The 13735-nt window shown below is 38.3% G+C and overlaps 1 protein-coding gene across 3 annotated transcripts in view; it reads right to left on the reverse strand.

The window, feature by feature from the left end:
* The window catches only part of ETV1 (ETS variant transcription factor 1), a 64716-nt gene that overhangs the window by 12280 nt on the left and 38701 nt on the right, over positions 1-13735 (reverse strand). For all 3 annotated transcript variants that reach the window (XM_066564963.1, XM_066564888.1, XM_066565034.1), the window contains 2 exons: positions 12333-12580; positions 209-277 (listed from right to left, as the gene is read on the reverse strand). In XM_066564963.1, the coding sequence (XP_066421060.1) occupies positions 209-277; positions 12333-12580 (317 nt within the window). The remainder of the gene's footprint in view (positions 1-208; positions 278-12332; positions 12581-13735) is intronic.

A 13735-nucleotide genomic window follows, 5' to 3' on the forward strand; every position in this document is an offset into this window, starting at 1 on the left:
ATATAATTGCTTCTATCCTGATCAACCCATGGCACTAAAAGAAACTACAAAAATTCAGTGCATTAGAAACTCAACACTGAAAAGGGAAAGAAGGATGATGCAAGTCTTCCCAGAACCAGAATTAAACTAGTGAGCCCCAGGTACCCCCAGGCTTTTAATTTTTTTTACATTTCTCTCATACAAAAGTAATACATAATAGAAAACTTAACTTCTGTTCTGTTTGGGTGAGCCAGGAAGCCTTCTTGCCTCATGTAAATGGAATGGCAGCTAGGCACTTCTGAAAGTAGAAGATGACAATGCAAGTCAAAAGACTGTCAGGAATTAAAAGTGTGCAGGTTATCAATGGGACAAGCTGCAAGCACAACAGCAACAGAAAAGGATGCAGCTTATAGTGAGAGGGAACCTGTCAACACACAGCATTTCACAGCAGCACACACCACACATGGCCAAGGAGAAAGTCATGAAGTGAGGCTCACAGATCCCACCTATCACAGGCACCTGAACTCCAAACCTCTTGTAATCAACTCTGCTAAAAGCTGACTGCCATGGCAATTACACTTTGGACCATTCACCAAAAAACCCACGCCAGTGACCATGAATATTTTAAACCCTCTGCTTGTATATCTATCTTCGTATCTAATTCAACCCAAAGTTTTTACTCAATTGTGCTGAAAAGACTGCCAGTCACGCTTATAAACACTACATTTACACAAGGAATGTCAAAGTAAATTTAGAGTAGGATAATGCTTTTTAGACTCTGACTAAGGACTTGAAGGGTTAATGAAATTTTCTGCAGTTGCTAAGCATTTTATCTAGAAATTTAGGTCTATCTATATCACTCTCCACTTCTATGTGTTTAAAACAAAAATGACACCTTAAAAAAATACTGTGCATATTCTAAATAATACTGATATTTATTTGCTATTCTCCACCTCTACTCAAATCTGCAGGAAGAATGAGAAAAGCCAAATAGGACTAATGAAAAACGTATTCTTTAAGCGTCTTTCTTTTTCTTCCCCATGTCTTGCACTGTCCCCAAGTAGTCACATCCTGTGCACAGGGATTTGCAAACAGAAACACACCGTAAATGTTTGCCCTTCTAGACCATGTTTAACCTACTTTTTGGATATCAAAAGTCTTGCTCAACAAAGTCTATTTGATCTTGTGATGAACTCCTACCCTAAGCTATGCAATCTGTTACCAGTAACTTGTAACTCTTTAAGAGATGCAAACAGAGGTCGAAAGAGCAGACATTATTTTTCCAACACCGCCTACAGACTCTTTCAGACTGTGATTCCAAATTTCACTGTTCACTGACTAGTGATGAGTATCAAAGATTTGGCAGGATAAGAAAATGAGGTTTTACACTGACTTCACAAACAAGTGAAACACAGGGCAGTAATAATAATAAGTTTCCTCTAACAGTCCATGGTCCCTCTTGCACATCTGTGCCAAACTCTTCATTACCTCCTCTCTTGATAAAACACTGGGTGCCTGCCTCCTCAGGCCTAGAGAATCTCTAATGTCTCAGGCAGCTATTCTGAGCAGCCACAGGAATCGGTGACTCAGTGATCACCCCAGTCAAGTATAGCTCTGCAGGCTAGAAGTCAAGGCTACAAGCAGTGCTTCACCTGCAAGGAATCATTCATGTTAGCAAGTAGATTGAATTCTAAGGAGAATGGAAAAATCTACGTAAAAAAGAGGAAGCTGTAGAACTGAAACAGATGCTATTTTCTATTTTAGGTAAAGCTTCTCTAGTATTGGCAGCAAAGCCCTTTTTGACTCATGAACTCCGCTCCTGCAAAGTGATAGAGCAGAGTATACTGAATAAAGAATTACGCATCCATCCACAAAGTTGTCTTCTTAGCCAAGTTGGGGTTTCATCTCCCATGCTCCTAAGTCAATTATAATTAACATCTGGAGTCTCTTTAAGGCAAGCATTGTTTGTACCAACATTACTTAATCTTCTGGTTAGCTTGTGCTTAAACAGTCCACAGAGGACCAAAAAAATACAGCAACGAAGAGTTTATTTCTCGTAAAGCAACTAGAGTCTTGTTATCCTAAAGTGCTATCAGTTAATTTATGACTATCAGAGTGGGTCAGACTCTAATCAAATTGTAGAAACATTTCCAAAGTGATTATTCAATCAAATGACTAACATGGTTAATTAGGAGCCATAAACATTGCTCTGAAGTTCATCAAAGTAATGACTTGCCCAGAAAAATTACTGCTAATTAAATTGCCTGCTGCTTTCATTTCTACCTTATCTAATAAAAAGTCCAACCAATGAAATTTAGTATTGCAGTTTTAAATTGTACTAAATGCTTGACTAAGACCCAGAAGTATTTTTACATGCTAAGCGGAGCTACTTCAAAAGAAAACATTTTAGTGCAGAAATTACAGAGCAATTATATGTTTCCTTCTTCTTAAACCATTGTTTCAAGACAACAAATAAGACAGAAGCAAGCATGAAATACTTCCAGGGCAAGATCTAAGAGATGACTGATTGATCATCTATTTACAAGTTTTGGTCTTTGAAGAAAAATGTGCCTGGATTTAGACACACAACAAGCTTATTTCAGACTGTTAATGAAGTAATTCACATTGTAAGGTTACATCAGCTCAAGAACAGTAGAGCTCCTTAAAAGAAAATAAAAACAACAAAACAAAAAGCTATCTAAAAATATGGAAATGTAACAAAATTGCTTATCTTTTATTATTCTTTTGGAAAACTTAGGGGCCATTCTTAATTGCTCTTCTTATTAACAGAAACATAGCAATCATCTTAAAACAATGAATATGGTTTTATATCCTAGACCATGAAACCATTCTTTTCACAATAGGTGCTGTTTCAAACAGTACACATAATCTAGACACTGCAAAAATGCCTTCTCATCCAGGACTGTCACAGAGAAAAATAATGGAAATAAGCTCTGCTATGCCTCCTTCAAAATACATCCAAGCAGAAAAAGCCCAAACAGACTTTCTCAGGACAAGAAAAATCTGCTATTGAACTTAGCAGGCATGGATTCTAAGTTTCATTATCAGGTAAGACACGAGTGGTCCCTTGGTAAGGTAGTTCCTATTAATTATCATGTCAGAATTTAAGGGGTTCGGTTGTCTCAGCCCTGTATAACTCAGAGCAGGTAAAGAATCTTTAAATCCTCTCTTCTGATTGGTTTTCAGATATAAGGATGAGATTTTGTTCCCACAATCCCACCCTGCACAGAAAAAAAACCAAAATTTCAGCCTGTGTCCCTAGGCAGAGTAGACACAGGGAAGATGGAGCTCCTGCAGGCAAAGGGATGAAATGACAAAACTCTGTTCTGTATTTTATAGGAGGAAGTGACTGACTGTCTTCTTCTGAATGCAGCAGAGCAAATCAGGAACTGGAAACCTGAACCAGGATTTATTTTTCAGCTGTTCCTGTTTCTGACTTTACACAGCCTCTCTAACTGAAGGGCAGGTTGTTATGTTATTACACTCTAACTCCTTTTTTAATTCTTTCTGAATTACTTTTCAGCTCACTTTATCGACATCAGCTGAAGATCTGGAGGCCCAGGGCACAGCCCATGTGCTGGTGACAAAGCACAGTGCCATACAGAGGAGTGGCATTGCACATGTACACGTGCAGAGGGGGAGATGTGGAGATGGAGCCTTAGAAGGCACAGGCCACCTGAAACAGGGTGGGATGAGAAAGGAACTGCCTGCCTGGCCTCACCCTCCATGTGGCAGCTCAGGTGAAAACTGCACTGCACTGGCAGGCAGCTGCCTTAGTCAGGGAGCCTGTTAACAAGTCACCCAAATTCACCAAATACTCAACTCACAGTGAAACATGCCTACTTCCCTAAAGGTTTAAAACCAAGTGATAATAAGGCTGTAACCTTCTTAATATTTTCCTGCCCACTTTTCCACTTACAATTTATTACCAAGTAATAGCATATTAACAGCAGATTCCATAAGGAACTGTTTCAAAAGGACCTGGTCCCCAAAACATTGAAGGGACTTCACTGCAAACCTTGCACTTTCGCTTATACCATGTCCTTCTAAATTGTCCTTTTGGTCTGAAAAGTAATTATCTGAATTTTGGCCCCTATTTCATTAATTCAGAGTTTGTGTGTCTATACAGATAGGCTTAAATGTGCCACTTTGCCTTCCCAGAGACAAGAAATGCAGCACCTGCAGATTCTCTCCCATTGTACTACTGGGTACAGGACATGCACAAGTCCTCTGGGTAGCTGGGACAAACCTGGAGTCACTCCCATGTGCCAGCCTGACCCTGTGAACACACCAGCCCTTCTTTTGGTGCCTTTCAGAGCTTCTCTTGCACAGTACAAGCACTTCTCTGCTACATGAGCAGGTGGTTGGTGTACTGGGAGAGATTTTTACCAAGTGCAGAGACAAAAGTAGCCTTTTAAAAATAAAATGTTCAAACTAGAACACATCATACTTTTGGCATTAAACTTAAAACATCCCAATATCACTGCAAATAACTTTTCTGTTCATGGATTTCCAAGAGCACTGACAAACTGTTTACAAAGGAGCACTTCATCCACCACTGAAACACATTCAGCCTCCTGGTGAAAAGCAGCTGTTTACAACATCACTGAGAAAGTTCTGACCAGCTCAAGGGTGAAGATAATAGTGAAATCACCAGAAAAAAGGACCCTTTTAGGTAAGAATGGCAGTTCTTCAAACAAGATCGCAACAAATCACTCAGGTAGCACCAGGAGTCACTAAGAAAAATGCATGATTTGTGTTTTGCAGGGAAAAGTAACAAATTATTCTTTCGGATTTTTAAACCTGCAGAACACATTTATATTCAAACTCATATCTCCCCAAAAGGAGATATTCAGGTAAAAATACTGGAACTAATTACAAGAATTGCTTGAGAAATTGACCCACCACTCAAATGCTGGTGGATCAAGTTTTAGTTCAAGCACCTTTAAAAGCTTTATCCCCTCACAAGCTATGTAATGAACAGAGACCTACAAACTGGTAAAGTCCTGGCAATACAAAAGTTAGCACTATTTTTTTCAGTAGCAGATTCAGCATGAAAAAAAATGTAGGTGAAATGCACTGAAATTACATGGGTGAAAACAAATAAAAATTCTCTAAAAATCAATTTAAAAATCAGACAATCTTTTCCCAAATCTTTATGTAATTTAGAAACATTCTGAATGAAGGTTTTATGCATTTTCTCAGTCACCAGCCTTTGTGCCAGCAATCTAGGAAAAAAAACAAACTTACAAGAATGTGCACTCATAGATACACATACGCTTCCTTCTAAAAATAGCTGATTAAAATTGTTAAAGTTTAATTTCTTACACCTCATTTCACAAAAACTTGTCAGAGAATTATGTTTGGCCTCACCGGCTCATGTCTAAGTGGAAATATTACACAGATACAGAAAAAACCTTAAGCAAACATCTTCCTTTCCACAACTTTGGTTTTTAGATCTATGACAACATCCAATGCATTTTGTGAGACCAGATGTCAACAGCCTGTCTAGGCGATGTGTAACTTTTTGTACAGCAGAACAGGAAAACAAAGGCTCATACATTCAGCTCTGAATTGAAATTCCACATGGAGCTGATCTTTTGAGCATACTTTAAAATCATGTATTTGCTTTTATTAACCTCAGTAACTGTAAAATGTGTCTTAAACATTGCTCTCCTTTGAATTCAACAAAAGACAGCAGTATTTTCTCTCTTCCTCGCTCCTTTTGTTGGTAATCTTGCTGCAAAAATGTCTGTGTTGCTTTTTCTCCCCCGCCCCATTCCCTGCCTGTAAAATCGAAGTTGGACAAACACTGCACGGCTGAAGTGACATATTTGAATGGAATTCAGACCAACCAGTTCCTGTTTATGTTTCTGATTTGAGAATGTAGCCTTCTCATTCACTATACATTAGAAACACACCAAGGCCATAAATGGTGTCAGGTTGCAGGCAGGCAGGGCCAAGAAGCATTAATCATTACTTTAAGGCAACTGGCAAAAGCAGCAGCTGAGGGAACACTACACCCTTCAGCTCCGCATAAATGGACATTCCAGGGTTTGGTGTGTGTGGGTTGGCTTTTTTTTTTTTTTTTTCCCTTCAGCATCCATTTTATGAATGAAACTTCAGGCTGCACAGAGTCCATTCATATAAAAGCTATGCTCACAGGGCTCAGTCTCTTGGGATCAATTGGTCTTGAGCAAGGCTGATGTGATTGGTTTAAGGCAGGCTTCAGCCTTCCATTACTGATTTAAAATGCAGCCTGTGTCCATTTGACCTGCCTTAATGCACAAAGAGTAAATCCAGACTGCGCTCTCAATCCTCAAATCAAATCATTAGCCAGTGCCACTTACTGTAACTGTAGATTTAGAGGATATTTATCCATTTCTTTGAAAAACAGGGACTGCAGGACAATTTTTCAGATCGTATTGTCTGCCTTGAAAACAAAAATACATATATGGTCTCCTGCCTATGTACTCACATTAACTTGGTAATCAGGCTGTCCTTTGTTCACAAAAGTAACATTGCAAAATGAAATCATTTCTAACTACAGATTTATTTCAGGCAGAAATAGTGAATAGAGGAAATCAGCTAGATTGACAGCAAGTGAAAAGTTAAATTTCTGCCCTTCACAGCAAACTTCTGAAGTCCAGGTTTCCCAAGTTTCCCTGTCAGATGCTCTTATTTTCTGCCACCACACAGTCCAACAGCAGATTTGTCTTTTAAAAGCAAGTACAAAGTCCAGTGCAGCTTAACTATTGAACAAAATTCATACTCATTCACTGAAGCAACACAGCAAAGACAAGTTCCCAAAACACAAGGATGAAATATTTTAAACCACAGGGAAAACTGCAAAACCAAAATTGAGGTGGGGAGAGTTCTTAAACTTCCTAACACAAGAGCAAACCCTGTTCCTTCTCTCCTCCTGCATTTATGCCATCTGGACTTTCATTGAGAACAATTGTACTTTTGTGTATAAGAATTTCTTTAAGGCCATAAGGAGATGCAGTTTCGAGATGTGTGTGCTAAGCACCATACCCAGGAAAAGGATGGAGTCAGTTTTGTTTCACAAACCATTTTATAAAAATGTGTTCAAAACAGCCCGATTAAAAAAAAAGAAAAAAACAAAAGAAAAAAGGAAACTTGGAGAGAATTTGAGGAAAAGATGCAGCAGCTGGAAGACTTTTGAAGCAAGATACAAAATCTTGAGTCACACTGACAGAGCACACACACAATCCATCTACAGTGATTTAGAGGTGGTACATTAATACCAATAAATTGTTTTCCATGAAATGTAGCTATGAGCAAGGGAATGCAACCAATCAAAGAGAAAATTTAGGCTTATGATCAAGAAATATTTCTTAACAGTGAAGTCTATTTGTCTGTGAAATAATCTCCCAGGGGGAAAAAATAGAAGTAATAATGCTTAGCAATCACACAGAAATTTATATTTTCAGAGCATGGTACAAAAATTAGCCAATATAATCAAAAACAGTAGTGGAAGCACCATGACTTGTGCCACTTTAAATGCTGCACTGGTCAATGCATTTAATGCAGTACTAGAGAATATCCTGTAAAAAGCAAACCAGCACTGCCTCCAATTGACTTTTTCTCTTCACACTAGCATCTCCAAATATCTAAATTTTTCCTTCAGAAATACAATAGAATAACAAACTGTTTAAAAAAGAAATTGGAGGGAGGTGGGGGGAGGAGGAATCAACCTGCAAATAAATATAACCCGAAGAAATATTTTTTCCCCCTTGAAATTTCAATTCAACACTTTCTCTTACGCTATTCTGCAAAATCCCAAATTTAAGAATACATTGGCTGACACCTAGGAAAGAATGTGCTACTAGGGGTCTTTTTCCACCTAAATAACCACTGACTTGCTTTTCAAAAAACACCTCATCAGGTATTTGAGAGAATTCTTGCATTTTAATCCGTTTCCAATCATTAGGTAAATACATTTATAACATGGATGGCAGAACGCTACCAACATTCTATTCCTTCGGAGAGCAAAGTTAGGAGGTTAGTAAATGTCATAATTAACAACCTCCTGCACAAACTTTATACAATTCCTTTGCTGCAAATATCATACAGCCTTTTGCTCCATCACTCTTGTCTTGAAAGCACAGGTCAAAACTCTTTGTGGGAAGGAGAGCCATGCTGCAAACAGCTTAGCAGGAGGAGCTCCTGCTTCATTTGTTACAGGGGATGGAAGTTGTCTATGTACTGAGGCAGAAGTTTTTGAGAAAAGAAAAGATAATACAGCTGAATGGTCAACTTTAAGTCCCAGTAAAGCCATTCTGGCTCCAACAAGGTTTTTCAAAGTAGCCACATTGCTTCTGCCAGATTTTTGGTATTACATATTTTTATACTGCTTATACTGAGACCCTTATCTGATGTTCCCATAATTCTTCATCTAGAAACACAAAGAAAGTCCCTAGGAGCTAGGATTTGAACATATGTTGTACATAATGTTATTTTAAAAATCACCCAGTTCTAATTGGGTATCCAAACAAACAGGTTTATGTATCTGATTTGTCTCTTGGCCTCCGTTCATTTCTCTTACCAGAGGGGCAGTTCCCCATCCATTCTCACTTGCAAACACAAAGTATTTGCTTGTGAGGCTTCAGGAATTAAAGGGATGAGCAACTCAGAAAGAAAGACATGGAGGCTAATAATTCTGTCTGGAGAGTTCATTCTTTAAGTGATGTGACTAGTGTCTCGGAAGTGACAGGGAGAGAATCCAAATTTTCTAAAGTCCATTCAAGCGTATTAATTGTAAGGCTACCCTGAAATGAAACTGTGAGAACAGCCCTGCTAATGCCTGTAACACATTCAGGAAGTATGGAATCTATCTAAATTTCAACAGAAAAATTCCTGGCAATCAGTAAGTAGTACATGCAAGCAACAGTTCCTCCTCTATTCATCTCCCTTACCACTGTGTGACAGTTTTCAGACAGAAAATTTCAGTTTCCAAAGACATGATTATAAAAATTTCTCAACCAAAATAACTGTTTCAATTTTGCAAAATAACTATTTTCAATTGGGCAAAACCAAATATTGGACAATTGGGCAAAACCAAATACAAGATTTAATAATTTAAGATGTCGCTTTAAAACTTGATTTTTAGTATTAATTGATATACACACAGCTAGAGTCATACCTTACTATATTTGCAAATACACTACATCATGTAAGAAGGGTTAAACCTGTGAAGGTCCTGCTCAAAAACAAAGCACAGAAGAGACAAGCTACATCAAGTTTGGCCTTTATGTTTAAGTACCTGGATACATTACTGAACTCTAGCAATGCTAACTGTACAGGAATACCCACTATTAGGCCTTGTAAACAAAGGTCCTAGGAAGCCTTTTGGAGTATATTCATTAATTATGCAAAATCTCAAAGCTCTGTATGTCCCTGGCTGCACATCTGTGACTAAGGTTGCTAGATTTACCATCAAGTACTAAATACATCTGACTGTCAGACATGGGAAAAAAAAATCCATGACAGAAAATGTCTGATTGAACCAATATGATGCACTGTGACTTCTAGAAGCGTGGATGGATAAGGAAGAGACTCTACTCTGTTGACATTTTTCTTTTTCCATTATCTCAAACATCTCCATTATCTCTATTCTGCAGTAGAAATTGCATACCTGCAATTACAATTACAACTAATTGATCTGCCATTTCCCATGTCATAATTAATGTCATGTTTTAATAGAGTTGTAATCATTCTATAATATGCTTTTCATTCATCAGCTTCCCACAAAGTATAAAAGAATAGTGCACAAAAGCGATGAACTTTTACGAGTCCCTTTCAAAAACATCCCAAAAGGAATATCTCAGTGCATTACAATGAACTTTTTGAATGTGTTTCTATATTCTTATCTGAGCTGCAATAAAATACAATGAAAAAAAAGACTTTTTACTCTGGCATTCCTTCTTCCCTGAACATCCATAGGTGAAAAATGAAATCAATGATTCAGTGACAAATACATTATGTTTCCTAAGGGGTTATTTAATGTACTCTTAGCAAGGATGGAAAATGATGGTTTCTGGAGAACAGATGGTAACAAGACAAAATATCAACAGACCACAGTTGTTGACTGCAATTTATGGAGTGTACAGATGTGTCAACTTAAATGCAGTGATTCTGAGGCCAATAAAAGTACTTCCTGATACCAACAGATTAATTTTTCATGACCACTGGTTACACAGCTATTACATTTTTAAAAACTAATCATTCATCTACAAAAGAAGCAACAATTTTGCTTGGAGATAATTATTATAAAGTGGAATGTTGTTCTTGCTGGCACAAAATAAATAGACATGACAGGACTGGATACAAGTTTGTACATCTTCATTTCAGAATAAAATTTCCTGCTTTCTTCCATACAGAATATTCCAAAGAAAGATGAATGTTAGCAGCCAGTCCAGATTTAAAGCAACAGTATGCAATAAGGAGATCCCACTTCTGAGCCAAATAAGAAGCATATTTACAAAAGGATCCTTTTTTGACCTTTAATTTAGTAAGATCAATAATGGTGCTTGTGAAGGTTTCAAGGGACTGGCAGTGCCTGAAGCTGCAGTCCCCCATTTATTATCCACTGCCACATGAACTACACAGTCTCTCCCATATGCTCTAGGACCAAAGATACATAACTCCACAAAACCACAGATCTCAGAACCCTCATCAATGAATGGGTTGAGTTCTGGATCTGATCCTTGTAATTCAATTTCACTTTCATCTTGTCTTATGTTTCAGCTTGGAGAAATATTTCACCCCTGGTCCCCTCCCTGTTAAGGGCTAACTCAAATTTTCCTAACTTTGGTTTTTTGCTTGTTAAGAATAAGAAAGGAAAACTTGCCAAATTCCCCCATTCTAACATCGAGATCAACTCTACAACAAGCACTTTACATTAATGAAACCACAAAATACCCCACCAGATAAACAGTGTTAAGTTAGCTACAGAAAGAAAATAAAAAAACTGTTCTGCACTATATCAAATTGCAAGATAGTCTTGCATGAGCTGAAATTTCAAAGGACACTTCAACTCAGCTGTCATATAGCCTTTGGAAAATAAACTGCAAAAGCATCTGGCTACAGACTGAACTAGAAGGAAAGCCCTGGGAGTACAGCAGCGTCAAGAAGAAGGGGGAGTCAGACAGAGCCATCCATTCCCCCTGCCCAAGTCATCATGGATGTGTACGAAAGCAATGTACTCTCCTCCAGAAGCACGGCTGGGACATGCTGAAATCCCTCCCTTTCAACAGTGGAGCATGCACAAAGCAGGACCAAGGCAGACACTGAAGAGGAGCTGCAGAAATCACTTACACTAAAACTGAACAACAATTTGATTGCATTATCTTGGCTCCATACCAATCAACTGTTTAACCCCACCTAGAGCATTCCTCATGTTTTAATCTCAGCTTCTTTTCGTACCACCTTTCCAAACTTTCTTCTTTGTAGCTTCCTTCGCCTTGTTACTTAGTACTCATTACTAAATTTCTTTTTTGACTTCTTAATTTTCTCATTATTTTTCCAAGTATAATAGAAATATTATGTTGAAATTTTGTCAAACATTTACAGTATTATTCCCTTGATTTTTCTATCATTCCTATTGCTTCTCTTTTCTATTTTGATCAGAAGCTATTGAGAGCATATTCTGCCACCACCTCCTCTGTTTTGTACTGTCTGTAGAGCAATAAGGTTCCATTCCAGTTGCCCTATAAGCACAATCATAATAAACATTATTAATAGCAACAGTGTATTCTCTACATCAGCAACCTGGCATCTCAGATTGTGTGCCTCCACAAACACAGCAGTATGCACAAACTGAGGAGCTGACACCAATTTGGCCGATTCTTCTCCCTCATCGGTTTTATAGCTGTATAAACCCCACTTCAGTGGAGTTACTCCTGATTTAAAGTAATGCAAGCAAGAGAAGAAAGAGTTCTCTATTTCTGGCACACAAATGGAAGAACTCATAAAATGGAGCACACAAATTCAGAGGTCAAAGATGAGATAGTACAGAACAAGTTCCCTCTTAACAAAGCAAATTTGCACCCATTACTTTCTTCCTCGACTTCTTTAATGTTTCTGGACAGAGATTTCTAGAAAATTAAGCCCTTTAAAGAGCAAGAGCAAGCACGAGCCACACTGTATTATGTAGTAATCTTAATACTTTGTAAGCTGTCTCAGACATAATTTGTGAGATATAAGTGTCAAAAGAGCAAGTTTCAATTCATACAATGAAAACATCAATAGCACTGGCTTGGAGTCACATATTGTTTTGCTCTGCAGAACTAAAGGAGAATCTCACCTACCTGAATCATATGCAAAATCCCTAGGTTCCTGTTTAATCATCAGAGGAGGGGGGAAATTTTGACTGGCTGCGCTGCCAACCATAGCGTTGTGTTCATAAACTGGATCATGGTACTCCTGCTTAAAACCTTGAGGTGGGAAAGGGATGTTTGGTTCAGACATCTGGCGCTGATATATTGGACGTCCTTCCCTTGGCATTGCAGGCAAAGGTGGGAAAGAATTGCAAGGTTCAGAGAGCTGGCGGCGAAATCTAGAACACAAATTAGAGAGGTCATGTAAAGGACTCCAGCTACGTTCCATTTCCCAAAGATCTTCAGAAGTCGTTATTAGTGGCTGTATCATTTTCTCAATAACCAACATTTTGCTTATGATCATGCCAAGTGCTCCCATCAGGGTCACTGTCACTGTACAACAGCGGCAAGCAAAGAAACAAAAATCCCACCTATTACACCTATTAATACCAGCTCTAAGACCTGTCCCCACCACATCCTCTTTGCTTTCAATATCTTCCCTCAACAGAAGAGGCAAACAGGAAATGCACCAGCTCCAAAACAGTAGAAAGACTGACATTCTACCACAGTGACATGAAGGAGGCGTAGTTAGAGTTCTCTGCTCTTTCACAAACGTTAGCAACAGCTTGCTCCTACTCTAATATACTCTCACCCATCTTACTGCTACACAGAAATCATTCTGACCACAAGAAACACATTTTTTATAGAGTGTTGTCTGCTCTAACATTTGGAAACATTCCAGGGTAAAAGTCCACTGTTCTGTCCTCTCAGGGGTAGTGTTGTGAGAGATCGATTCACAAGGATGTCACTGCACTCCAGCTGTAACAGGAAGGGAAGGTCAGCACCCCCGTAAAAGGAGAGGGTGCAAATTTTTGCTAGGACAATTAATTACCTGCCTGCTTTTATTTTTCCCCTTGGTTATTTCTACATGAAAGTTGTAATCTGTACAAGCCACACTGCCATTTGGTATTCCCAAATGCTCTTCAGTAGGCAAAAAAGAAGAGAATTCATTTCAAATTATCTTGTTTTACATGAAATGCTACTCTCAAGAGCCTATGCTTGTTTTCTCTTAGATAAAACCTATCTAACTGAACTAAAAGGCTTGAATGTAATTACTTGGACATCTGCAGGTTCAGAATCATACAGAAGAATACCAGGATGCTTTTTTCCCACTGGACCCTGATGAACTGCATGATGTCTTCCAGTTATCTCCTGCAGATTACCACAGTAGTAATCACCACAGCAGTAATATTGTGTCCACACTAACCAACAGCAAATGCAATGCTCTTGCAACAAACTGTTTACTAGTCCTGTTAGCACTTATTACAAACAAGACACTTAAAAAAAAAAAAAATTTGTGCCTTTCTTTGGAAGCTTCTTACTGTCACACAAAA

Source organism: Molothrus aeneus, chromosome 1 (genome assembly GCF_037042795.1).
Source record: "Molothrus aeneus isolate 106 chromosome 1, BPBGC_Maene_1.0, whole genome shotgun sequence".
Lineage (NCBI taxonomy): Eukaryota > Metazoa > Chordata > Aves > Passeriformes > Icteridae > Molothrus > Molothrus aeneus.